The sequence below is a fragment of the Petromyzon marinus genome, chromosome 24 (assembly GCF_048934315.1).
Source record: "Petromyzon marinus isolate PM22_M1 ecotype Great Lakes invasive population chromosome 24, UKy_Petmar_22M1.pri1.0, whole genome shotgun sequence".
NCBI classification, from domain to species: domain Eukaryota; kingdom Metazoa; phylum Chordata; class Hyperoartia; order Petromyzontiformes; family Petromyzontidae; genus Petromyzon; species Petromyzon marinus.
The window spans coordinates 8,012,068-8,037,572 of record NC_133690.1 but is presented as its reverse complement, the minus strand read 5'-3'; the positions used below and the strand labels follow the sequence as shown (position 1 = coordinate 8,037,572).

Genomic DNA, 25,505 nt, shown 5'->3' with positions numbered 1-25,505 from the left:
AGCGCCGGGTGGCTAAAGCACAGCAGGTTGGCACAGTAGGGGGCACAGGTGGTGCATCAGCCAGTCATCTCAGTCATCTTAGTCAGTAGACTCGTGGCACTTGGGTCTGCCCCATGACCTCCTGCCAGCGGGCGTTCGACACTTCACGTGGCCTCAAGGTGCACATGGCCTGGGGTGGGGGGGACGCGAGGGGGTGGGGTGGGGGGGGGACGCGAGGGGGTGGGGGGGGGACGCGAGGGGGTGGGGTGGGGGGACGCGAGGGTGTGGGGTGGGGGACGCGAGGGGGTGGGGCGGGGGGACGCGAGGGGGTGGGGGGGGGACACGAGGGGGTGGGAGAAGGAGGCTCGGGAGGGGGAGGGAAGTGGAGACGCGAGGGGGGAGATGGGGACACCAGGAGGAGGTTGTCGAGACGTTAGGAGGAGACATGAGGTGGGAGGAGGGGGGGGAGCTTCTCGTGACACGAGGGGTAGGTGGAGACACCCGGGGTAGGGAGAGGAGGAGGAGGGGACTCACAGAGGAGGAGGAGGGGACTCACAGAGGAGGAGGAGGAGGGGTAGGAGGAGGAGGAGGGGACTCACAGAGGAGGAGGAGGAGGGGTAGGAGGAGGAGTGGACTCACAGAGGAGGAGGGGTAGGAGGAGGAGGAGGGGACTCACAGAGGAGGAGGAGGAGGAGTGCCCAGTGACGAGGAGGAGCCCTCCTGGGTGGTTCACTTCTCGGCGCTGCTGCTCCAGAATCTGGGCACTCCGCTTCGGGTGTCCGCGCCGCGTCCATGAACTCAGCAGGTACAGCGCCTGCTGCTGCTCCTGCTGCTGCTCCTGCTGCTGCTCCTGCTGCTCCTCCTGCTGCTGCTGCTCCTCCTGCTGCTCCTGCTGCTGCTGCTGCTCCTCCTGCTGCTCATCCTGCTCCTGCTGCTGCTGCTCCTCCTGCTGCTCCTGCTGCTCCTGCTGCTCCTCCTGCTGCTCCTGCTGCTGCTGCTGCTCCTCCTGCTGCTGCTCCTCCTGCTGCTCCTCCTGCTGCTGCTGCTCCTCCTGCTCCTGCTGCTCCTCCTGCTCCTCCTGCTGCTGCTCCTGCTGCTCCTCCTGCTCCTCCTGCTGCTGCTCCTCCTGCTGCTGCTCCTGCTGCTGCTCCTGCTGCTCCTCCTGCTGCTGCTGGTGCTCCTGCTGCTGCTCCTGCTGCTGCTCCTGCTGCTCCTCCTGCTGCTGCTGGTGCTCCTCCTGCTGCTGCTCCTGCTGCTGCTCCTCCTGCTGCTGCTGCTCATCCTGCTCCTGCTGCTGCTCCTGCTGCTGCTGCTCCTCCTGCTGCTGCTGCTGTATACAGTATATAGTATACAGTATATAGTGCACAGTACAAGGTTATGAAGTGATGGTATGAAGATAAACGTGTGAAAGTATGATGTGAGGAAAGGGGATAGCATGATATTGATGGTGTGATGTGATGATGTGAGGGTGTGATGGTATGATGGTGTGATGTGATGATGTGATGGTGTGATGGTGTGATGGTATGATGTGATGGTGTGAGGACATGGTGTTAGTATATATGAGTGCTTGTTGTGATATCGTCACCACGATACGACGATTATCGCGATCACGAGCCCCTATTATCGTCGACGCTCTTCATCCGCAGTTCACTCCTCTCGTCCTGACGATGTGCCATTCAGTCTTCCCATCGCCGCTGCGACTTCACGCGACGTTGTAGCGCCTTTGACAAAGGCAAAGGTGCTCCAGCCGTAGCCCGCGAAGCTTGTAAGGGGGCAAGTGCTGTTCGCGAGCGGCACCGGTGAAGACTCGACACGGCACGCGAGGCGGTCGAGTGGCCGCCACCACGCCTGCCCAGGGCAGCCTTCCCTCTGTCCCACCACAGACGTTTACGCACCCGGCACTGCACTCGTTTAAGGCCGAGTCGACGTAGGGGAGGGAGGGGAGGGAAGGCCCCCCCCCACGACCTTGTGCGGATGTTGGTCTCGCGCCGATGCTGGGGGGTCGTGAGCGGGAATCGAACTCGGCACGCGCGGTGGTGGGGGTTGGTGGCGCGCAAGTGCCGCACGCAGCACGTGACCACTGGTTTTAAACGAGGGCCCTTTACTTTCATCGTACGATTATAGCTTCATGTCATGCGTCTCGCCGTCAGTTTGTGCAGAAAATCATGATACAAAGGGTTAGCTTGACTGATAATTAATGCGCAGCTAATTGTAAAAAAAAAATAATTACACTGTGTAACACGATTTTTGTCCCTGGGTAGTAAGTGTTATTTTTAAATTGCTTATGCCTAAAAAGTATAGAAAATGGCTATTATTCCCCACCTTTTTCCTGAAGAAGACGACCGCTTTTGTTGCGATCGAAACGTCGTAGTTTTTAATTATTTTTTTGTTATTTTCTTTGAACCTATCTACGTGACTTTACCGAAAGACCCAAAGAATATGAATTCCTGCAGTCACGAAAGCTTTAAGTCAAGATTCCCCACAAAGTTTGCTTTTGTGACCAGGACTTTACGTGAAGGAATGCCACAAATGCGCACCACGTTTTCTCATTAAAAATAGGTACACTTCTAAATATCACTGTCCTCCATAATAAAGTTTTTTTGGGTTAGATCGCATAAATATATAAATGTGTCGTTAAAACCCGCCACCACCCGACACAGCCAACTAGTAAGGGTTGTCACGTAAACAGAACGTGCCAATTCGTCACTAGTACAGCACACCGGTTGTGTGTTGGAGAGCCAAGCCACAACATTTACAAACTGAGTAACGACGTTTCGCCAGTAATTACAACCAGCTTCATCAGGCGACAGCCAGATTGTGGAGAAGTCCACCTGTTTCGTTCTTTATATATAGAGGCGTAGATGTGTTGACCACCCTTCTGCGCTCTTGCACAATGTGTGACAACCCTTACTAGTTGGCTGTGTCGGGTGGTGGCGGGTTTTAACGACACATTTATATATTTACGCGATCTAACCCAAACACCTCCGTTATGGATGATATTCGTCGCGAAAGCCTACGTGTTAAACATCGCTGTCCTGGTCACAAAAGCAAAGTTTGTGGGGAGTAATAACAGCCGTTTTCTGTACTTTTGAGGCATAAGCAATTAGGAAATAACACTTACTACCCAGAAACAAATTTTGTTACGCAGTGTTATTAATATTAACTTTACGACTAATCAATATGTTTATGTCACAATATAATGCTTCGGCAAATTAAACGAGCACGGATAATCACGACGTTCGTTCACAAAGCGTACCCGCAAGATTCTCGTCGCCCCCGATCTTACGATGGTGTATTATTGTGGTGTCGCTGTATCGTGTAGAACCTCTCGTGGTGGTGGTGGTGGCCGAAGGGAGGGAGGGTGGCTGTTATAGGTGATGGTGCGATTCTTGATTCAGCGGGCTGCGTGATGTTCTATTAGCTACCATATTTGTTGAAATTTTAACCAGGTAAAGCCCACTGAGGCTCTATATCTCTTTTATTCAGAAGCGACCTGGCCACAAATGATAGCTCAACAAAGCGGCTTGTCACGTGGACATTTATAGCAGTCGCCAAGTAATCTGAATGCACGTTGATTATAAATGTGCAGGGGGGAAAAAAACTGGAAGACCTGGAGAAAAGTCCACGCGAACACAGGGAGCGAGAGAGAGAGAGAGAGACACACACGCAAACTCTTTAGGAGCATGCCGATTGAGGCCACATCCATCCTCCTGTAATCGGTCGGTGGTGGCCGCCCACCGCCCGGGCTTAATCCAGAACTGCGGAGGCGGCGGAGGATTTTGGGTTGATCGCAGAAATGTTGTGATGCTCCCATTTCTGTGCGGGCGTTTAGGAGGTGCTCATACCCTGGCTTGCCAAGAAGAAGGCAGTACAGCAAGTGGGAACTAGTCTCCATCTGTTCCGATCTGCATGGGAGATAGAGTGTTGCCCCCTCCCACGTGTGGGTTGGTTTTTTTTTCTTCATTTTTTGCCGGGTGCTCCGGTTTCCTTCCAAATGTAGCGACATCGTTGGACGTCACTTTGTGAAGCCGGGCCTGGGAGAGTCACGGCGTGCGATGAAGGTGGATGCAGTGTCGGCCCTAGCGTGGCTCAGGGAGCGCTGCCTCACAGCTACGGATTGTCTGCACACAGCGTGGGGAGTCAGCCCCGACAGGATAGCGTGGGGGGAGGGTGCCAGCCTCGGAACGAGGTTCCAAGGTTGACCCCAGAGGACACGTCACCGGAGGTGTCCACCCCGGGACCCCTAAAAGGGAGGGGGGGAGGGGCTGGGGGGACCACGTGTCCAGGTGGAGATCCTCCTCGAGGATTCCAATATCAGCCGGGTCCCCGAGTGGGACCGGGGTCGTTGTGATGGGATCCTGAAGAAGAAGTCGTCCACGTTCCACGCTCTGCGTTCTACAACACGGGGACTCGGGCCCGAGTTAGAGTCGAGTCCGTTATAGCTACAGTGGTTAGCGTAGATGGCCTGGTGGTCCACCACCACTATAGCGGGTTATCTGGTAAAGGGGCAGTTACCCCTTGTGTCAGCGTGTCGATGTTAAATTAACGTGTTGCCTCCATTAGAAGTCTGAGTCTCCGTTTGAGCTCACTACACAAATATAAACACTCGTTGTTAAGTGGCCGATACCACCTTCACATGGAGGGGACCGCAAGAGCTTGGGCAATTGTTGGAAGGGCCGGCGCACCGGGCTGCTGCTGCTGCTGCTGCCGCCTTCCCGCTAGTGTGTGTGGTCCCTCCTTGCGCCTCTGAGTCGTCTTCCGTCTCTTCAGGAGTAGCCGAATACTGGCCGGTGGCGTGTTACGAGTTTAAATGATTATTATTATTATTGTTGTTATCATCATCAGCATCGTCACAACGGCGATGCACTCCGCTGCTGCTCCTGATGCAGTTGTTCTGGCTTGACCACCTGCATGTGAAAGTGTAGTCGTTGCTTTGCAACTACATCGGCCGTACAGAAGAAGAAGCATCGTCACGTGTACATGACCCATAATTAAGACACGATTGTTTACAAGCGAATCCGATTACGTGACATTTATACACCTAGAACGGTACTTTAATAAATACAACACAGGTTCAGAGATATATATATATATGCTGTCCTTTACGTGATCCAGTTATTTACATGGGTCACCGTTTAATGAGGTGGGCGCCACGGTGGTGAGATGTTAACAACCTCGCCTAGTCTACAGGAGGTCGTGAGTCTGATCCCGACCCTGATGCCTCTATATTTGGAGTTTGCATACTCTCCCCATGGTCGCGTGTTTAAGAATATTTGGCCGCTATAAACGTCCACTTGACAAGCTAACTTATTTGAACTATCATTCGTGATAGACAGGTCGCTTCTCAAAAGGAGCTATATGGCAGCTCAGTGTGCCTTACCTAGTTAAAATAAAATATGTAGTTTTTTGTTTTGTTTTTGAGCGCATAATGTGTTTATTTAACTCGAATATTCCGTGCTGCTAAGCCACCAATGCAGTAGCCAGAGCTGCTAGTAATTGCTCCACGTAACAGCGTGGTTGTTTATTATTATTTTCCACACAGCGAGAGCTCACTGACAGCCACGCTGTACAGGAAAGAGAGAGAGAGGGCAGCGCTCTACTCGGTGGTCACCACTTCTGCGTGCACTCAAACGACGACTACAACAACACAAATAACGCGGCACATTCAACAGTAACACTGAGGCCTTAAAACAAATCAAAGAGTGTATGATAGGGCAACGTTTCGGGCGACGGCCCTTCTACACCAGCACATAGGTCAGAGGGGAAGAGTCAAGGCTTACACCCATATCTGCACCTCATAAGCTGCATAGAGTATCAAAACTCAGTAAAATGCGTTGTTTTCACGTATATATATATATTTTTAAAGTGTACCGTCAATTAAGTTTTCTGAATGTTTCCAACATCAATCTTTTAAGGAGAGCCACTTGGCCACTCGCTACCCCCCGCGTGTCTATTTTTTTGTCTACATCAACTTTGGGGGGGGGGGGGGGTTCATGCCGAATGGTTCCTGCTCCTTCAAGGTATGCAGAGAGGCTTTGGTGGTCAGCCGAGAGGGCTTCCAACCCAGAGGTCGCCGGTTCGATTTGATCTCTCGGAGTGGCAGTTAAAACAATGGGGCAAGTTTTTTAAAAAATCGTCATCTACCCCCCCCCCCCCCCCCGCCGCCCGCCACTGTCCACCCAGCAGCTGTATAAATGGGTTCGTCAAAGTCGATTGGTAGGCTGCGTGCGGTGGAGGAAAGCGTGCGTACTCCCACCACCTCCAAGATGTGTCTAGCCAGTGTAGGAGAGTCGGCCAAAATATCCCCTCTGAGGGGCTCATCGGAGCTTCCTTTTGTTGAAGGCCCCTTCCGCCAGCGGTGGCGTGAGCGAGCAAATGCAGGGCTGCCCCTTTACCTCATCATGCCCGTAGCAGCTCTGTGGGAAGAAGGCATCCACATGTGTGTTTGATCTCAAACTCCGGGGCAGCGTCATCATCCGACGCCTCCTTCATCCGAAGCCTCCTTGGATGCCGGCTTCATTCTCGACCCTCTGTGTCTCTTGCTGCGGCTGGGTCGCACTTTTCAGGGGGTTTTTTTCAGTTTTTTTCGTGACTAACGATGTGTCCCAACTCTCATGGCAGGAAGTGTGCACCGATGACACGAAGATCCTTCCTGCGGAACATTGGCGCGTTAAATTTCGTTTTGAAGCTTTCGTGACTGCAAGGATTCGTCTTCTTTGGTTCTATTCGGTAAAGTCACGTAGAATGAGAATGAAATGATAAATTAATAAAACAAAAAATAACGCGGTAAGATTCTCACGACGTTTCGGCCACAACACAAGTGGCCTTCTTCAGGTGAAAGGAACGACGACTACAACAACACAAATAACGACAGGTCTGTTCCTTTCACCTGAAGAAGGCCACTTGTGTTGTGGCCGAAACGTCGTGAGAATTTTATTGTGTTATTTTATTTTATTAATTGATTATTTTATTCTCATTCTACGTGACTTTACCGAAAGAACCAAAGAAGATTGGCACGTTACTTTTCAGAAGTTCACCTTTGCTAAAGTAGTCCAACCTGCTATTTGGTTCTATTCGGTAAAGTCACGTAGGCCAAAACATAAAACAACAAAAATCACGTGACTTACTTACCGAATAGAAACCAAAGAGTATGGATCCTCGCAGTCACGAAAGCTTTAAATCTAGAATAGTCCAACCTGCTCTCGTCCACCTATATATTTGAATGGTTGTGATTTTAGTTCATCTTAAATAGTTACCAGGTGCACACACCCTGATGTGCTCCAGTTGCGTCCCTCCGACATGTATCTCCATTTGTTTCGTGAGCTCGTTGCTACGTGACCTCGTATTCATCCTGAGCCCAAACTTTGCAGCCTTTTTTATTATTATTAAATTATTCGAACGTTTCCTGCAGTTTATTTCAAGCGGACATCAGAGTCAGTCATGACGATGATTGTCACCTCTCTAAAAAAAAAACGTGCACGAGAAAATTACAGCCGAGTAAAATGTAACGCCGATATCGAGCCGCTGGTCCTCAGAAGCTGAAAACTAAAATAAAGAGCCATGTTGTGTTATTGTTAATTCAGTAATGTACATATACGATACAGAGCTTTTCTCAATCCACTGCTGGATGACTTCCTCCCTACACCGTGCAGGTTGTAGGCATTATTAACTAAACTTTATCACGATGATCAGTGCGGGTTGGTGAGGACAGGAAGCATGGAAGTACAGCACAACGATGTAATTTATTATGCAGCTCTCTACCTCATGCACACCGCCCAATCCTGCAGCCTATAACACCTGTTATGCAGGGTGGCTGCCCATCGAAGCACTGTGGCTCGATCCCGTTAGGCTCCCAGGATCTGTTGAGAGCCGTTGCATTCTGGGTGATTTGGTTGCACTAATGTCAGCCGCTTTTATTCGCTTTTGCTGGCGAGTTTTGATATTTTTTGGCAAATTCAATTCAACTTGCAGATTAATGCAAACACGGCGAGTCTGCGATCTCATGTGATTTCCTCTGCTATTAACTTGTTGGAACGCCGTGTTTCTCTTGTTGTTATTGAGCCAGCTTCCTAAACCTTTATTTTAAGAAAACCATTTAATGTAATTAAACGGTTGCCACAGGAAACACTGCATACCACGGAGCAATCAGAATTCGGGTCCCGTAGCCTGAAGCTGATGTAGTCTGAAATGAAATCAACGAACCCATGACTGCACTGCCCAACTGTCTCTAAACTTAGCATTCTATGTAATATGGGTAGTCCATTAGTGGATGGCATGTGCATTGATCATTGTCATCATCATCATCAATAATTCATATTTTTATCTTGATGTTAATCACCACCATTATTATTACTACCATCATTATCCATCCCTTATCCATCCAACCATCTTCATCCTCACCATGCGGTGGCAGGGTGACTCAGAGGTCAGAGTGCTGATATTTTTGGGTTTGAGTCCAGGTAGCTGCCCCGTGATTTAACCGAGTTATCAAGTGGAGCGACTTGCTGATCTCAGCACGGTTGCCAAAGTCTGCAGCAAAAAAAATATGAGTTTGATTATCATGCGATGAACAATTTTCTCTGCAGCGGGATTGGCGGGGCAACTGCTGCCCTCTTAATGTGCTTAAGAGGTCACATTAAGATATTTCAGAAGCTTTTCTGTGATTCCTCCTTCCACGGGCCCTTTCTGTGGATGTTTGCTTAAGGTAACGTAACACCGAGACGAGATTGGAGGAAAATACCAAAAAAGCGCAATAAAAAGTTAAAACAATAACACGGCAACAGAATTGCATAACATCTCGATTACGATTATCTTAATCCGGGCAACGGTTTTACTGTGTTCAGTGTCGCGGCATTGTCGTGTTGCGGCAGGCTTATGAGCAATGAGACGATTACATCGCTAGCGTGTAGGCGGGCCGTTTCTCAGCCGTGACGGCTAAGGCCACGATCTGGCACAGGGCTTTATTTAAAGCTTCCCTTTCCCATAAACTCCGCGTGCATTATCAAGTTATGGCTCCGCCTATGACGTACTAAGTAATTGCAGTGCCATTGCCATTGAGCTTTGGCACACATGCACACGCACAAAAAAATTGGCCTTTAAATTTGCACTTAAAAGGGAAAATAAATAAAAGCCCAAGAAATTATCTTGCCAGAACACGAGGGCGCATTGCACATGCGACAGGCGTGTCGACGTCTTTTCGCGTTCCTAGCGCAAATGCGAGACCGTTTTGCGTCATTCTAATGAGTTGTAAAATAGGGGCAGGAGTACAAACCCCGCCCCCCCTCCCAAAAGACAAATTAATTTTCGACACTAAACACAGTAAAACCGTTGCCCGGATTAGATAATCGTAATCGAGATGTTATGCAATTCTAATTTTTGGAGACTAACGCGGATCAGTGGAGATAATGCGCAGCGTGTGTGCGGTGTCTTTTTGCACGTGTTTTGATCATGCAGCTTCGTTGCGGCAGCGGCAGCTGTGCCCGCCACTGGCAGTGTTCACTGACGAGAGAACAAGGTTGTGCATTATTCATTACCTTTACCAAAGGAGAGACGCGGCGGCGCTACGATTCCACACACAGGGGGCTGTCAATCACACCCCCTCTGATGAGCACCTCCGATAAGCACGGTTTTGGCTACGTAGGGTGCGAAAGACGGATGCAGAACTTCATACACGCGTAACCAACCGTGCTAATTGGAGGTGCGGGGGAAAGACGACAAACTTCAATGCGAAAAGCAGTTCTAAAAGGAACGAGTTTTCCACGAAGATTTCAAAGTGCATAGCTCCGGTGGCTTCCCAACATCGGAAGGAAGAGCGTTCCAGACGGCCGCAAGAGTGCGTACATTCCCCGCGATTCTCACGGTGCAACGATTCTCCCCAAAACGACCACCGGTCACCTAAAACTTCGCCACCACTGTGGACATGGGGCCCAGAGCATCAACCCCGAGGCGCAGAGTAAACTGAGGACCCCTCTGTGCTTCCAGCTGTCCGCGTCTTCTCATCGGCCCACTGGGATTTTTGGTTGCTGGGGCTTAAACATGACAATTTCCCGTAGTTTAAAAATAAACGATGCCAAAGTGGGTTTCCCCACGTGGACGAGCGCAGGACAGCGCTCGGCCCGTTCGTGCAGCCACCTCGAGGCAGTGGTGGAAATTCCACATTGCCTTGGTGGAGCTGAGTCGCGTGAATTTGCCGAATACGTTTTTTTTTTTGTAACACGCCACGCGACGAACCGCGGAGCCACGGCTTACGGGGCCATCCCGCTGAGTATAAAACAAACAGGCAACAACGGCAACAACTCTTCTGCGTCGAACTTACTCAGCCTGCGGGCGTTGTTGACTCGTGTCTTTAATGACGTCCGTTGGGGGAGACAAAAATCTAAACCCTTTCCGATCTTCTCGGTCTCACCAGCAGAGTCAGCAGGCTTTTCATGCTGCCTGAAGTTACTGGTATAGGCAGAGTTTGACTTCTATATTTTGGGGGGAGGGGGGGTGGGGGGGGGTTCGCGTTGTCCCTCGCATTCGGAATCGCGGATGCATTTAATTAATTAAACAATCTTTATCTTCCTTGTGAACTACTGAAAAAATTTGAAAAAAGTAGCCACTTTTTTCAAATTTTCTTGCTGTGGTTTTCACACCTGATGATGATTGCTTGTGTTGCAGTCGAAACGTCGTGAGAATTTTATTGTTTTATATTTTTATTATTTCATTGTTCCCTTCTACGTGGTGACTTTACCGAAAGAACCAAGAATATGAATCTCTGCAGTCACGAAAGCTTTAAATCAAAATTTACTGAAAAGAAATGAATAAAGTTGTTAGCTCACGCCGGTGGGAGTACTCAAACTGTGTTAGCTCACGCCGGTGGGAGTACTCACACTGTGTTAGCTCACGCTGGTGGGAGTACTCACACTGTGTTAGTTCACGCCGGTGGGAGTACTCACACTGTGTTAGCTCACTCCGGTGGGAGTACTCACACTGTGTTAGCTCACTCCGGTGGGAGTACTCACACTGTGTTAGTTCACGCCGGTGGGAGTACCCTCACTGTGTTAACTCACGCTGGTGGGAGTACTCACACTGTGTTAGCTCACGCCGGTGGGAGTACTCACACTGTGTTAGCTCACTCCGGTGGGAGTACTCACACTGTGTTAGCTCACTCCGGTGGGAGTACTCACACTGTGTTAGCTCACGCCGGTGGGAGTACCCTCACTGTGTTAGTTCACGCCGGTGGGAGTACTCACACTGTGTTAGCTCACTCCGGTGGGAGTACTCACACTGTGTTAGCTCACGCTGGTGGGAGTACTCACACTGTGTTAGTTCACGCCGGTGGGAGTACTCACACTGTGTTAGCTCACGCTGGTGGGAGTACTCACACTGTGTTAGTTCACGCCGGTGGGAGTACTCACACTGTGTTAGCTCACGCTGGTGGGAGTACTCACACTGTGTTAGCTCATGCCGGTGGGAGTACCCTCACTGTGTTAGCTCACGCCGGTGGGAGTACCCTCACTGTGTTAGCTCACGCCGGTGGGAGTACTCACACTGTGTTAGCTCAGGCTGGTGGGAGTACTCACACTGTGTTAGCTCACGCCGGTGGGAGTACCCTCACTGTGTTAACTCACGCCGGTGGGAGTACCCTCACTGTGTTAGCTCACGCTGGTGGGAGTACTCACACTGTGTTAGCTCACGCCGGTGGGAGTACCCTCACTGTGTTAACTCACGCCGGTGGGAGTACCCTCACTGTGTTAACTCACGCTGGTGGGAGTACTCACACTGTGTTAGCTCACGCCGGTGGGAGTACTCACACTGTGTTAGTTCACGCCGGTGGGAGTACTCACACTGTGTTAGCTCACGCCGGTGGGAGTACTCACACTGTGTTAGCTCATGCCGGTGGGAGTACTCACACTGTGTTAGTTCACGCCGGTGGGAGTACTCACACTGTGTTAGCTCATGCCGGTGGGAGTACTCACACTGTGTTAGTTCACGCCGGTGGGAGTACTCACACTGTGTTAGCTCATGCCGGTGGGAGTACTCACACTGTGTTAGCTCATGCCGGTGGGAGTACTCACACTGTGTTAGTTCACGCCGGTGGGAGTACTCACACTGTGTTAGCTCACGCCGGTGGGAGTACTCACACTGTGTTAGCTCACGCCGGTGGGAGTACCCTCACTGTGTTAGCTCACGCTGGTGGGAGTACTCACACTGTGTTAGCTCATGCCGGTGGGAGTACTCACACTGTGTTAGCTCATGCCGGTGGGAGTACTCACACTGTGTTAGCTCACGCTGGTGGGAGTACTCACACTTTCCCCCACCGCATGCGACCTACCGACTGTGGCGTGCTCCTTCAAATTGCTGGGTGGACAGAGCACGCTGTTTTTATGTATATTAAAAAAGACATGTTTTTTGCCCTGTCGCAGAGCGTTTTCAATATCCGTGCATGAACAAAGAGATGATCGTGTTTGTTTTGCTTTTCATTTGTTGCCCAAAATGGGTCTGCAAGAGGGCGAGATGAATTTTAAATTAGTTCGGGATGCACACGGTCCATCGAAGGTCGTGCCGAAAAGGAGGCAAATCTAAAAGTTATGAAAGGTTGCAAAAAATCACTCCGATTGCATTGGAGTGGCAGCCTTCCCACAATAAACCGGAAACAGACGTTCGCTGTTGGCACAGCTTCAGACGAGAATCGTCGCGTGTCGCCACGTTCGGTCCGCTGAAGGAAAATTCGCCGGAAACGTACTCAGATTGTAAATGTTGTGGGTTTACTCTCCCACACACCGGCGTGCTGTACTAGCAACTAATTGACACGTTTTGTTTACGTGACAAACCTTACTAATTGGCTGTGTCGGGTGGTGGCGGGTTTAACGACACATTTATATTTATGCTATCTAACCCAAAAAGACACTCTTTTATGGATAACATTGGTCACGAGAGCTCACGTGTTCAACTGAGCAGTACAGCTCTTGCCCCCAGCAGTGTTGCGCGACTATTTACGGGGGGAATGTTCACCTCTGTTTCGTGGGGTGTCATTGCAGGTGCAGCAGCGAGATCAGCGAGGGTTTCGGTTGGGAGGCTGCGCGTCCCTCCAGCCATGGACGCAGCGGTCCCGGCTGCCCAGGAGGCTCCGCCGCAGGTGAGCGGCGTCGCGTGCCTCTCTTGCTCCCCGCCACGAGCGACGTGCCCGCGGATTAGCGAGAGCTCACGGTTAAAACCTTCGGAATCATCCTCACCGTGGACACGGGGCAATCTTCCTCAATCTGGCGCGAGATTAGTTCCTGCGTTCCTTGCTCTGGTCGCACCGCCACCCCCCGCCTCGTGATCCGTGGATCAAACGAACGACTGGAGACGCCGGTGTACGGCAGCCAACAGCAGTTCATGTGAATGCTGTAACAAAAGAGGTCAAACAACGTTTGGCGCGACGGACGGACCTTCGCTGACTGAGCGCGATGATTTTAATGAATCCTTGCTCTTTCCCCCGTGACGACTCGCGTCGACATTCGGGAGCCACTGGTGCCATGCAGATTTAAATTTAGACTGAAAACGAATTTCTTTCAAGCAGTTTTTTCTTTGTCTTTAGTTTGTTTGTCCTTCCCCCCGCACCTCCGGTTCGCACGGACGGCTATGTACCGTGCGAACCGGAAGCTCAACATCCGTGCAAAACACCATGAGGCGATGTCCTCTGCCTATGATCCAGTAGTGTCGAATCCACGATCACATGGTGGTTGTGAGTGCCAGTCTCCCATAGGGAAAGACACATCTGTGTACTTCCGCTTGTGAATGGTTACATGCATATTTGCACGTGCGCGAATGCACCCTCCATCTCTACAAGGCCGCGCTCTCATAGCTCTCTTTCGGAGTCTCGTTCGTTATCGGGAATGAACCAGACAAATCGCTCCACCAACTACGAACGGCCGTGCACTCTCTCGTCGAAGCCAGTGTGCAGGTGGCCTCTTGAGCCATCAAACAATTCCTCGGCTTTGTCCATTTTCATGATATAAAAAAAAAGAGTCGTTCATTTGTTTTGCCAATAGACCCTAGATGGCCATGTGTGAAAGGCTGCTTACAATGCAAACTGTGCATCCACTCCTTCTCGGAGAGGCAGAGACGCAGTGATATCCTCCAGGCGTCTCTCAGCCTGTGCTTAGGTGGCTGTCTCCGAGTGTCAGCGGTTCACAGCGCGGCTGCGCCGTTGCCGCCGTGGGAGCTGCGGTTACACGGCTGTGTGTGCGTGTGTGTATCTGCGTAATGGGAAGCGATAGTGTAGCGGTTAGCGCGCTGCGCTATGAACCTGGCGACCCGGGTTCGATTCCCGCTCACGGTCAACACCAGTGACGATTATCTGAACCGGTCCCGGGCCTCCCCTAGGTCGACTCAGCCTCAAATGAGTACCTGGTGCGATGTGTAAACATTGCCACTAGGGAGACAAAGGCGGTCGGGCGTGGTGCTGGCCACCCACCCCCTCGTGTACCGTTCCGGCCTTCATAGGTGCTCGCTAACAGCACTTGCCCCTACAGTCTGTTAAGGCTACACGGGGGATCTTTGTCTTTGTTCTTTGTATCTGCGTATGGATGTACGCTGGGCTTCTTTCCCACCGTACGCAGCCAACCGGTCTCATCGGAGGTGCGGACGGTTGTGCCTGCGTGGATCGCGTTTTGTCTGCAAACGTCCTCTCAGCCCCAGGGCGAAGGAGAACACAGTTTGTGTGTGTGTGCGTGGTTTTTTGTTTTAAAACTACGGTTGCCGAGCACAGGCTGGAACGTTGAGCGGTTGCACCACTCCGCTACTCCTGACCCGATTTTCTGGCTCGGCCGCCTCAGCGTAAAAGGACGAGGGGGAGGAAGGGCTAGGCCCAAAGGCCCCAAAAAATTGCCCCCGTTGAAAGCGTCATCGACAACGGTTCATCTATCTCGCCCGCGCCGACTCGACTCCACACGCGCGCGGTGAGCGAGAGACTCATTGGGGGGGAATTTTGCAAAGTCGGGCACTTTTTGTACCGCCTGCAGCGTCGCGGTTGTGTGTCCTTGGTTCTGTGATTGTCCAGAGGACAGCGTAGGCAGAGGGTCAGCGGGCAGAAGCGAACGCGTCCAGTCTGGTTCATCATTGGTTTTGGGGTCAGATCGCTATTTGAGTGAATTGTGTGTCGCACACCCTCCTCTACGTGTGTTTGTATGTTGAACTTATTTCGCACCGCACATGGGCAACCGTGCTAATCGGAGGTGCGGGGGAAGGACAGCAAACTAAACACAAAAAAGCAGTTCTAAAGAAATTCGTTTTCAATCTAGATGATTTAAAAGCGCATAGCTCCAGTGGCTTCCAAATATCTGAAAGGAGAGCGTTCCAGACGGCCGCAGAAGCGCATCTGAAAGCGCGCGATGCGGTGACCGACTTTGTTCGATGGTCAGCAGCCAACAGCCGCCGCTGCTGTGAGGACGACCGGAGTTTGCGTGATGGTTCATGCTCTGTGACGATTGTCAGCAAGTTATCGTGGTTCGTTTGTGAAGTATTGTGGGCCTTTCAGCTGACACAGCCAATTGACAACGTTGTCACGTGATGAACGAACGTGGCCAATTCACCGCTGCTTCAGCAGCGCCCACCGCTGTGTTGGAGAGCGATCCACAACGCATTGAGCAATTCGGGTACACAAACGCGTGCACGCGGGCATGCACCTTGCAGCCAGCTGTACGATCGCAGGTCTCGCATGCTCGGGGTACATCTGCGTGCCCCCCCCCCCCCCCACCTTCACCGCGGCGGTGGTGATCCTTGCGCGTCGCGATGTATTGGTCTCCGCCACCCTGGCCCCGCGCCACCGGCTGTCGCTCTCGTGGAGGAATTATCGTGCCGAGCGGAAGTTCATTCTCGAGAGACGTTTCGGGGGTTCAATGCCATCGAAACTTGTGAACAAAGCCTTTTTTTTCATCTTTCGATGGTTTTCAGTCAGGTACGTGCCATTAGCAGGGCGTAGACTCAACTCTTTAACGCCCCTATTGGTCTCTTCCGTCGGCTGGCGTGCCAGCCACTGGCAATCTGTGCCAAATCATTTTGCTCGAGACAAAAGAATTGAGGCTAGATTAGAAGTTTTCGTGTCACATACAGCTCTCGCTCTCTCTGCTCACCACAGTAAATTAATTTTGCTGTGACTTGCCACTTGATGACGGAAGCTTCTTGTGTTGCCTCCGAAACGTCGTGATTTTGATTAACTTTATTTTTATTTTTTTACCTACGTGACTTTACCGAAAGCACCAAAGAGTATAGAATCGAGGCTGTCCTGGAAAAGTCCATCTCGCTCCTGTGAGATCCAAATTTTAAAACGCTTCCTCCGCAAATTTCAAAATTGCGATGGTACAGAGCGACCATCCTCCACCTGCTGCGAACATTTGGCAGGCACTCTTGAAAGAGAGTCGTGAGACCGTGTAAACATGATAATAATACATTTGGTGATCCAGTGGAGCGACGTTGAGTTTACTTAAGCTCATAAATCTCGTACCCAGACGATTTGGTGGTTGGCAAAGTTCATAGTTTATATTTTTGGTCACATCGTGTAAATAAAATGCGTGCCGTAAACCCCCTCCAACCAACGCAGCCAATTAATAAAGACGTATGTATGTTGAACTTCTTTCGCACCGTAGGTAGCCAACCGTGCTAATCGGAAGAGCAGGAACGTTGTCACATGAATGCTGTGGGTTTACTCTCAAAGACACCGGTGTGCTGAACTAGTAACGAATTGTCACATTTTGTTTACATGACAAACCCTAATAATTGTCTGTGCCGGGTGTTCGCGGGTTTAACGACACATTTATATTTACGCGATCTAACCCAAGAAACTTCTAAAATGGATAATATTGGTGGCGAAAGCCTGCGTGTTAAACCCTCGCCACCAACTGTCCACTCACTCACAACCCATGTTGTTGGTGGAAAGATCTGCAGCAGAGATTGTGAAGGGTGCGTCAAGAAGATAAGCCTGTTTGTGGCATCATCCCTTCCAAAGATAAAACTTAACATTTGTTCATTTGCACACAGGAGTTAATACTGATTCATCAGCGTGGGATGACGTTTTGTACGTGGTAGGATTTGTGATCGTGGTGCCACATAGATTCTGGGACAGTTTGTAAACAATACGTTTTTAGCGCATACATTTTTTAAAAATAAATATAAAAAGCAAAAAAAAAAGCCCCCACTTTTATTTTAGCTTGGGGTCATCTACGGGTTCTTCCCAATGGAATTTTGTTGCATGCGGCAAAAAACACCAGGGCTGCTTTGAGGCCCTGCTGCCTGCTCTCTGATCACGTGATGCATCACCAACAACCTACCGGCTTGAACTGCGGTCGTGACGCACGCTATTTCACTCGGAGATCACGGCGTTCGCATTAGTGGATCTTCCCATAAAAAGTTGAAGCTCTCAACGATTCGCCGTGTGCGAGGCTGCAGTCGTGACGTCACTCGCTCCGGAGTTTAATTTTGGCCAAGCTTGAAAGAGAAGGCACGGCACGCTGTGCGAAGGCCAGTGACCGGTCGCGTGAAACGACGGGTGATGACTTCCCTTCACTCTCACGGCCGTCGACGGGAGCAGTGAGGGGCCCCGAAGCAAATCGCTTGGTGATGCGGCAGCCTCAGCAGTGGCGGCGCGCGAGCACAGAGGGCAACAGGCTCAACACGTTCGTCAAATTACGCGCTGTGAAGCAGGGCCATTGCCCGAAACGTCGCCTGTGATACGCTTTTTCTTTTGAGGGGCGACACACCAAAACGCATTTTGTGTGAACCGGATACAGCCCCAACATCAAACTCTTTTTGTGCACGGAACCAAGGAGCGCCAACACACTAAAACACGCGGTGTTTTTATCTTATTTTTATTATTAATCGCTGAGCATTCAGTTGTGCCGCAAGTCAATTTTGCTTGCCCTGATGGAGGAGATTTTTTTGTTGTTTAAATAACTCCGCGCATCGGCAAGCGAATGAGCTGGCGGTCAAGAGTGGAGCCTGACGAGGTGTCGTAGCGCCTCGCTCGGACGTCGGAGTCACATTCCATCCGCCTTCTTCTACTTCTTCACCAAACATGGCCAGGCAGTGTCAACGATCCTTCCAGGCTGTTCTCCCAGCAGCATTTCTGCGATTTTATAAACACAGGTCGTATATATATGTGTGTATCCGCGGTTTAGTTTAGATGAAGCGGAGCACGTCCCTTGCACTGGACCTGTAAGCTGACGGATGACGAGCTGAGAGCTTGGCTTGGCAGCTCTGCAGCGGCACAGCGAGAGGCACAGCGCGCCTCATTTGTAAAACTGATTTTGGACTATGGGGGTTTTGCAGATCGACAAAATTCACGGATGGGAGGAATGTTCAGTGTTGTTTTGCATCTGTGAAACAATCATCCTCCTTATCCATAGTATGACGATCAACAGTGCCGAGTGTTTCTCATTTATGATTTTTTTTCCCCCGATTATGCTACGGCTGTTTAATTGGGGATCATACGGCAAGGCCAGGCAATGTTTTATTGGCAATTCTTGCAGCCAGCAGTGCTGTACCACCCATGTGTCAGAGAGACACTCATGGAGACGCCCCTCCCAAAGCTTTACAAAGGGGCACGCATTTTTACAATTCCCTTTGCAAAGTGTTCTTCACGTGGCAATCATTGATTTGCAGGGTGTTTCTCAAGACAGATATTAAGGCAAATTAAGTGACAAAACGCATTACAGCGTGGTCGTTGACGACCGGGCGGAGACCATCAACTCACTCGACCGCAGCATGTGTCCAACATTGACAACGATGCAGACAAGATTAGCATGGCCCCTGCCTAAGGGTGAGACGCAAATTCGTGAAGCGTTCCATATATTTTTTTACAGAGAGGGTTTAGTGTATCAGGAAGCCACTGGAGCTATGCACTTTCAAATGAAAATTTCAAACTCATTTATTGACTCCTGCTTTTTGTGTGTCGACTGTCGTCCCTCTGCCGCACCTCGGATTAGCATGTTTGGCTATGTACGGTGTGAAAGAAGTTCAACATACAGACGTGCATACATGCTCGAGGATCGGGGTGGATGATATCCGGATCCAAACCCAGGATCTAGGCGGCACATGGTTCATTGTCCTTAGCTTGTCGATGCCACCATATACCGTGTCAACCCATACGCTTTACCCGTATTCTTGTCGAGGAAAATTGAGTTTTCAGGTCCATACGGCGTGATAGGACTTCGTAGGATGAACGTTGAGATGTTTAAGGGGCACGGGGGTGACCAATAAGGTCTGTAATAAGGTAGGCAGCCCCTGATAAGGGGATGACAGGAATGCCACCGCGTTGGCAGTGTTGCAACAAGCACAATTGACAAATAGCTCGACACGTTCGTCAGCGACACTGTGGCCTAATCGGCGACGTATCTGGCAATGGGGCTTCTTTATAGCTCACAAACAGAAACGCTCGAGAGACAGATTGGATGGTAATGAGGGTCGGAGACTGCACTTGGCAACTTAAGAACTTGTCATCAGAAAACGATGTAATAAGTGTTCTCCGACTCTTGATTACCCAGCCTATTTTTTTAGAACTGCTATTTGCGCTTAGTTTGTTGCCCTTCCCCCACACCGCCGAATGGCACGGTCGGGCTACGTGCGGTACAAAAGAAGTTCAACACACGCGCATGCATACGTTGGTCGTGACTTTGAACTCTCTTTTTTTTTCTCTCACCGTGCACACGGGGCGACTTCCTCGCTCTAGGCACGAGATTAGATTCGGCATCCTTGCTACGGTCGCCCTTCCCCCCCACACCCCCCACCGTGATTCGTGGATTAAACAAATTACCCGAGACGCCGGTGTATGGCAGCCAAGAGCAGTTCGTGCGAAAGCTGTCGCCAGAGGTCACACGACGTTTGTCGGCAACGGTCTCTCGCTGACTCTGCGTAACGAACGAATGGATCCTTGCGCTTTCCCCGTGACTGCTCGCGTCTGCATTAGGAAGCCACTGGAGCTACGCAGTTTAAAATCTAGATGGAAAACTCTTTTATTTTGAACTGATTTTTCGTGTTTAGTTTGTTGCCCTTCCCCCGCACCTCGTGCGAAAGAAGTTCAACACACGTGCATATTCGTGTGCTCTGAAGAAGGGCCATTGGCATCACATACGTTTCCTTTAAAGGCGGCGAGATGTTAACTCCCTCGCCTGGTATACAGGAGGTCGTGGGTTCAGGCTCTCACATCGTTCAGGTTCTCACCTGGTTCAGGTTCTCACCTGTCCCTGCTCTCTACCATTCAGATGGTGACCTGCTGAGGCTCCCACCTTGTCCAGGCTTTCACCTGGTTCAGTATCTAACCTGGAGCAGGCTCTCACCTTGTTCAGGCTATCACCTGGTTCAGTATCTAACCTGGAGCAGGCTCCCATCTTGTTCAGGCTTTCACCTGGTTCAGTATCTAACCTGGAGCAGGCTCTCAACTGTTCAGGCTTTCACCTGGTTCAGTATCTAACCTGGAGCAGGCTATCACCTTGTTCAGGCTTTCACCTGGTTCAGTATCTAACCTGGAGCAGGCTCTCATCTTGTTCAGGCTTTCACCTGGTTCAGTATCTAACCTGGAGCAGGCTCTCAACTGTTCAGGCTTTCACCTGGTTCAGTATCTAACCTGGAGCAGGCTATCACCTTGTTCAGGCTTTCACCTGGTTCAGTATCTAACCTGGAGCAGGCTCTCACCTTGTTCAGGCTTTCACCTGGCTCAGTATCTAACCTGGAGCAGGCTCTCAACTGTTCAGGCTCTCACCTGGTGCAGCTTCTCACCTGGTTCAGGCCCTCACCTGGTTCAGGGTGGCATGCAAGGGACTTTGAGCTCTTGCTCCGCGCCTGATTCGCGAAATATATAGACGCGTCGTAAACCGTCTTTATAATAATTTGTATCGTTCAATACGGTGTTTTTTAAAATATCATATTCGATTGTGCCAGCAGCATCGCTGATATGACTGCTACAGAGCTCCGGAAGCAGGGAGCGGAGCCACTGAAGGCTTCTCGCCCTTCCTGGGTTTTAACGACTTCTCAGAACCACCGCAAGTTCAGCGCTCACCGAGACCATGGTGCAACTGAGGCGCACACGGGCGCCGCGGTGGCTAGGAGATGTTAACTACCTCGCCTGGTGTACAGGAGGTCGTGGGTTCGATCCCGACCTTGACTCCTGCTGCTGTATATTTGGAGTTTGCGTGTCTCTCTCCCCATGGTCGGGTGGATTTTTCTCCGTGTCCTCCGGTTTTTCCCTCCACATTTAAAAACGTGCGTTTAGAGTATTTGGCTGCTATACATTTCCACGTTATGATAAGCCACTTCGTTGAGCTATCATTTTTGGAAAGGTCGCTTCTGAGAAATATCTACGGTAGCAAGATGTTGACTACCTCGCCTGGTATACAGGAGGTCGTGGGTCCACTTCCGACTCTGACGTTTGAATATTTGGAGTTTGCGCGTCTCTCCCCCGTGGTCGCATGGATTTTTCGCTGGGTCCTCTCGTGTTTCCCTCCACATTTAGAATCAACATGCCTTTAGAGTACATTATTTGGCTGCAATAAATGTCCACATGATAAGCCACTTCGTTGAGCTATAATTTGTGGCCAGGTCGCTTCTGAAAAAGAGCTACATAGCTCAGTGGGCCCTACCTTGTAAAATAAAAATATTAAAATCGTAATAACTTTTGCGGTTGCGGTAAATACGAAGGCCCATGTGTAGGCCGGTAACATTCTTAAGCGGACATTTCTAATCAATCCTGGATGTTCACAGAAAACCAGTGCGGTGATTTTAAGAGCGAAATAAATGTGCTGTGAGTAACAGCATGTGTAAGCACCCTCGCTGCGGCATTTACAACCAGTTGCAGCCGACCGTCGCTTACAATCAGAATGGTCGGCAAACAAAGAATGTCAGTAATATATAACTGAGAAGTAACAAAATCACTGATCACCATCGCAGGGATATCGCGGTCGGTACATTGGATTCTTGCATCCGTGGTAAGTGCATCGAGTTCAAGAAGCGATTTATTTCAGTTTCATAGTTTTGTTTTTGCTTTTATTCAAATCGCACCATGGTGGATTCCGCAGATGCGTGCAACCGCGCCATTGGGTCGAAACCAGGACCCCTAAAAAAAATCTTGGATTGGGGTGGGGGAATCGTTACATCCCATGCCCCGTGCCACTCTGGAGCCCCTTTTGGAATTACACCGGACGTCTCGCAATTCGGCCGGTTGCCAAATATGTAAGTTGGGGGCCAAGCGGGTCACCGCCCGGCTGGTGCAGGCCATGCCCAGAGCGCCGTAGCAACAAGGGGCTGCCGTGCGCACGCGTTGCCATCGCGGTAGCGGCGCAGGAGGCGACGAATGCTCCGTTTAAGATGCACCGAATTGATAATTCCTCTAAGAACTGTACGGCGAGCCCCGCTTAACAAGCAAAGGCCTGGTCAGGATTTCAATCCGAGAGGGTGTCTCCTCAAAGTGCATCGGTGCTTGAAACGGCAACATGATGTTTACAGGAGCGCATCGCATTTCCGCCCTGACCAATTATGGGTGGTAAGGGCGGCGCAGTTGTAACACCAGTGCCTCACAGCAAGAATTATCTGGGTTCGATTCCCAACTCGAGCACTTTTCGGGGTGCAGTTTGTATGTTCTCCCCCTGTTCTACAGAGTGTGAGAGTGTGGAGTTTGTATGTTCTCCCCCTGTTCTACAGAGTGTGATAGTGTGGATGTTGTATGTTCTCCCCCTGTTCTACAGAGTGTGAGAGTGTGGAGTTTGTATGTTCTCCCCCTGTTCTACAGAGTGTGAGAGTGTGGAGTTTGTATGTTCCCCCCCTGTTCTACAGAGTGTGAGAGTGTGAAGTTGGTATGTTCTCCCCCTGTTCTACAGAGTGCGAGAGTGTGGAGTTTGTATGTTCTCCCCCTGTTCTACAGAGTGTGATAGTGTGGAGTTTGTATGTTCTCCCCCTGTTCTACAGAGTGTGAGAGTGTGGAGTTTGTATGTTCTCCCCCTGTTCTACAGAGTGTGATAGTGTGGATGTTGTATGTTCTCCCCCTGTTCTACAGAGTGTGAGAGTGTGGGGGTTGTATGTTCTCCCCCTGTTCTACAGAGTGTGAGAGTGTGGTGGTTGTATGTTCTCCCCCTGTTCTACAGAGTGTGAGTGTGTGGAGGTTGTATGTTCTCCCCCTGTTCTACAGAGTGTGAGAGTGTGGAGTTTGTATGTTCTCCCCCTGTTCTACAGAGTGTGAGAGCGTGGAGTTTGTATGTTCTCACCCTGTTCTACAGAGTGTGAGAGTGTGGAGTTTGTATGTTCTCCCCCTGTTCTACAGAGTGTGAGAGTGTGGAGTTTGTATCTTCTCCCCCTGTTCTACAGAGTGTGAGAGTGTGGAGTTTGTATGTTCTCCCCCTGTTCTACAGAGTGTGAGAGCGTGGAGTTTGTATGTTCTCCCCCTGTTCTACAGAGTGTGAGAGTGTGGAGTTTGTATGTTCTCCCCCTGTTCTACAGAGTGTGAGAGTGTGGTGGTTGTATGTTCTCCCCCTGTTCTACAGAGTGTGAGAGTGTGGATGTTGTATGTTCTCCCCCTGTTCTACAGAGTGTGAGAGTGTTGAGGTTGTATGTTCTCCCCCTGTTCTACAGAGTGTGGAGTTTTTATGTTCTCCCCCTGTTCTGCATGGGTTTCCTCCGGGTCTTCCGCAGCTAATTAAGCACCCACAATGGAAGTGGTGACCCCTCCAGGGATTGTAGCACGGGGTGAAACGGGCGTGCGGCAAGTGTGCAGCAAGCCTCGGGCCAGAGCGCAAGTACAGCCACACAACGGCTGTACACGTTGAACTTGTTCCGCACCGCACGTAGCCGGCCACGCTCGTCGGAGGTGCGAATGCGCCGGTGCACGGCACGGCGGAGCGCGTCGGAGCCCCTGGACACCGCCGAGCCGCACCTCGCCGGCGGTGGAGAGGCTCCAAGAAGCCGGGCAGCCGCTCGCCCCCCCGCCCTGGCGACGACGTCGCCCTTGCCGGCGGCGGTGTGAGGCTGCGCTCCCTGGACGCGCCGTCTCGCCGCCGCGAGTTCACGGCCGCGAGTTCACGGCCGCGTTGCTGTCGGCCGGACGTACGGGGCGAGGCGTGCGCGGTGTCGCCCGGGCAGAACTCCTGCTGCAGACCGCCGGGCGAGTGCCCGCACTTCGCCCGGCCACGTGCCGTCCGTTTATTTTTTTTATCTTGCCGCATTCTGGCGCTGGATGTCAGGCGCGATTGTATACCGCCGCGGCGTGATGGAGCCGCGCGAGTCGTGCCAGCCTGATGTGGGCACTTTATCCGGACCGCAGGCGCAGCGGCAGCCCAGCAGGCACCGAGACGCGCGCCGTTGGTGATTTGGAGCCGGCCGCTTCGTGATGTGAGACAACTTTTCCGCTTTATGAGACCTCCTTTGCCAGTAACAAGATATAGTAATAGGTTTTACCCTTTTAACTGGAACAAAAAACTGACAGCTTTATTCAAGGCATCATGTTTGCAATAACCACAGCACAAGCAGTCAAAATGCAAACAAAAGAGACAACTCTGATAATAATATGCACTGTCCTTGAATTTGATTGGTCCACACCCGAGACGGCTTTTCTTAGAGCCTAGTCTTTTTGTGCCAGTTAAAAGGGTAAAACCTATTACTATATCTTGTTACTGGCAAAGGAGGTCTCATAATGTAAATGCTCACCCCGAGCCCCCAATACTCTGATAGTGCGCTGTTTTTGAGTTGTACGCCTTTTGGCGTCTGGTCCAACACCAGTGGAGACTAGGCTCTAAGAAAAGCCGTCTCGGGTGTGGACCAATCAAATTCAAGGACAGTGCATATTATTATCAGAGTTGTCTCTTTTGTTTGCATTTTGACTGCTTGTGCTGTGGTTATTGCAAACATGATGCCTTGAATAACGGTGTCAGTTTTTGTGCCAGTTTAAAGGGTAAAACCCATTACTATAACTTTTCTGCTCTTTATCTTCCGAGCTACTTTAGAGGGGAGGTGTTTGCGCTCGAGCGTGCGACCTGGGGTGTCGCCGCGAGCTCCACTGCCAGAAGTGGAGTGGGCAGGAGTTGCGGAGGTGGGTCTGGGGGGACAGTGATGGGATGGGTTTTAAAACGGAGCGGTTTATTATTCTAGATTTAAAGCTGTCGTGACTGCTAGGATCCATACTCTTTGAGTTCTATTGGGTAAAGTCGAAACGTCGTGATTTTTTGTTATTTTATTTTCACCTACGTGACTTTACCCAATAGAATCAAAGAGCATGGTTTATTATTGTTTGGTTTAAGTCGAATTTGGTCGAGCGCTGCTCGACCAAGTGAAGAAACGATGATTTTTTTGCTTCGCTAAAGAGTGTCTCCTTTGGTTTCCGATGTTAAGAACTTGCGCCATTTCAAACGTGCACGCACCCGGCTCCGAGTTGAGAGGCCGTTAGTCAGGGTGGTGGCTCAGAGCCAGCGTGACTGAAACTCCAAGTTGGATGGCAACTCAAACTATTTAAACTTTCAACATTTAACAAAAAATATTTTACCAGGTAAGGCCCACTGAACTATACAGCTCTTTTTCAGAAGCGACCT

General features: G+C 50.6%; 1 protein-coding gene and 1 non-coding gene across 2 annotated transcripts in view; both read left to right on the top strand.

The window, feature by feature from the left end:
- Positions 1 to 619: 619 nt before the first annotated feature.
- Positions 620 to 25,505, top strand: part of LOC116945510 (inositol 1,4,5-triphosphate receptor associated 1-like) — a 126,868-nt gene continuing 101,982 nt past the window's right edge. The window contains exons 1-2 of the mRNA XM_076069385.1: positions 620 to 784; positions 13,002 to 13,099. Coding sequence (XP_075925500.1) covers positions 772 to 784; positions 13,002 to 13,099 — 111 coding nt within the window. The 5' untranslated portion in view covers positions 620 to 771. The remainder of the gene's footprint in view (positions 785 to 13,001; positions 13,100 to 25,505) is intronic.
- LOC116945683 (U6 spliceosomal RNA) lies at positions 18,691 to 18,795 on the top strand. The gene has a single exon (XR_004403359.2). It is a non-coding gene; the product is annotated as a U6 spliceosomal RNA (small nuclear RNA).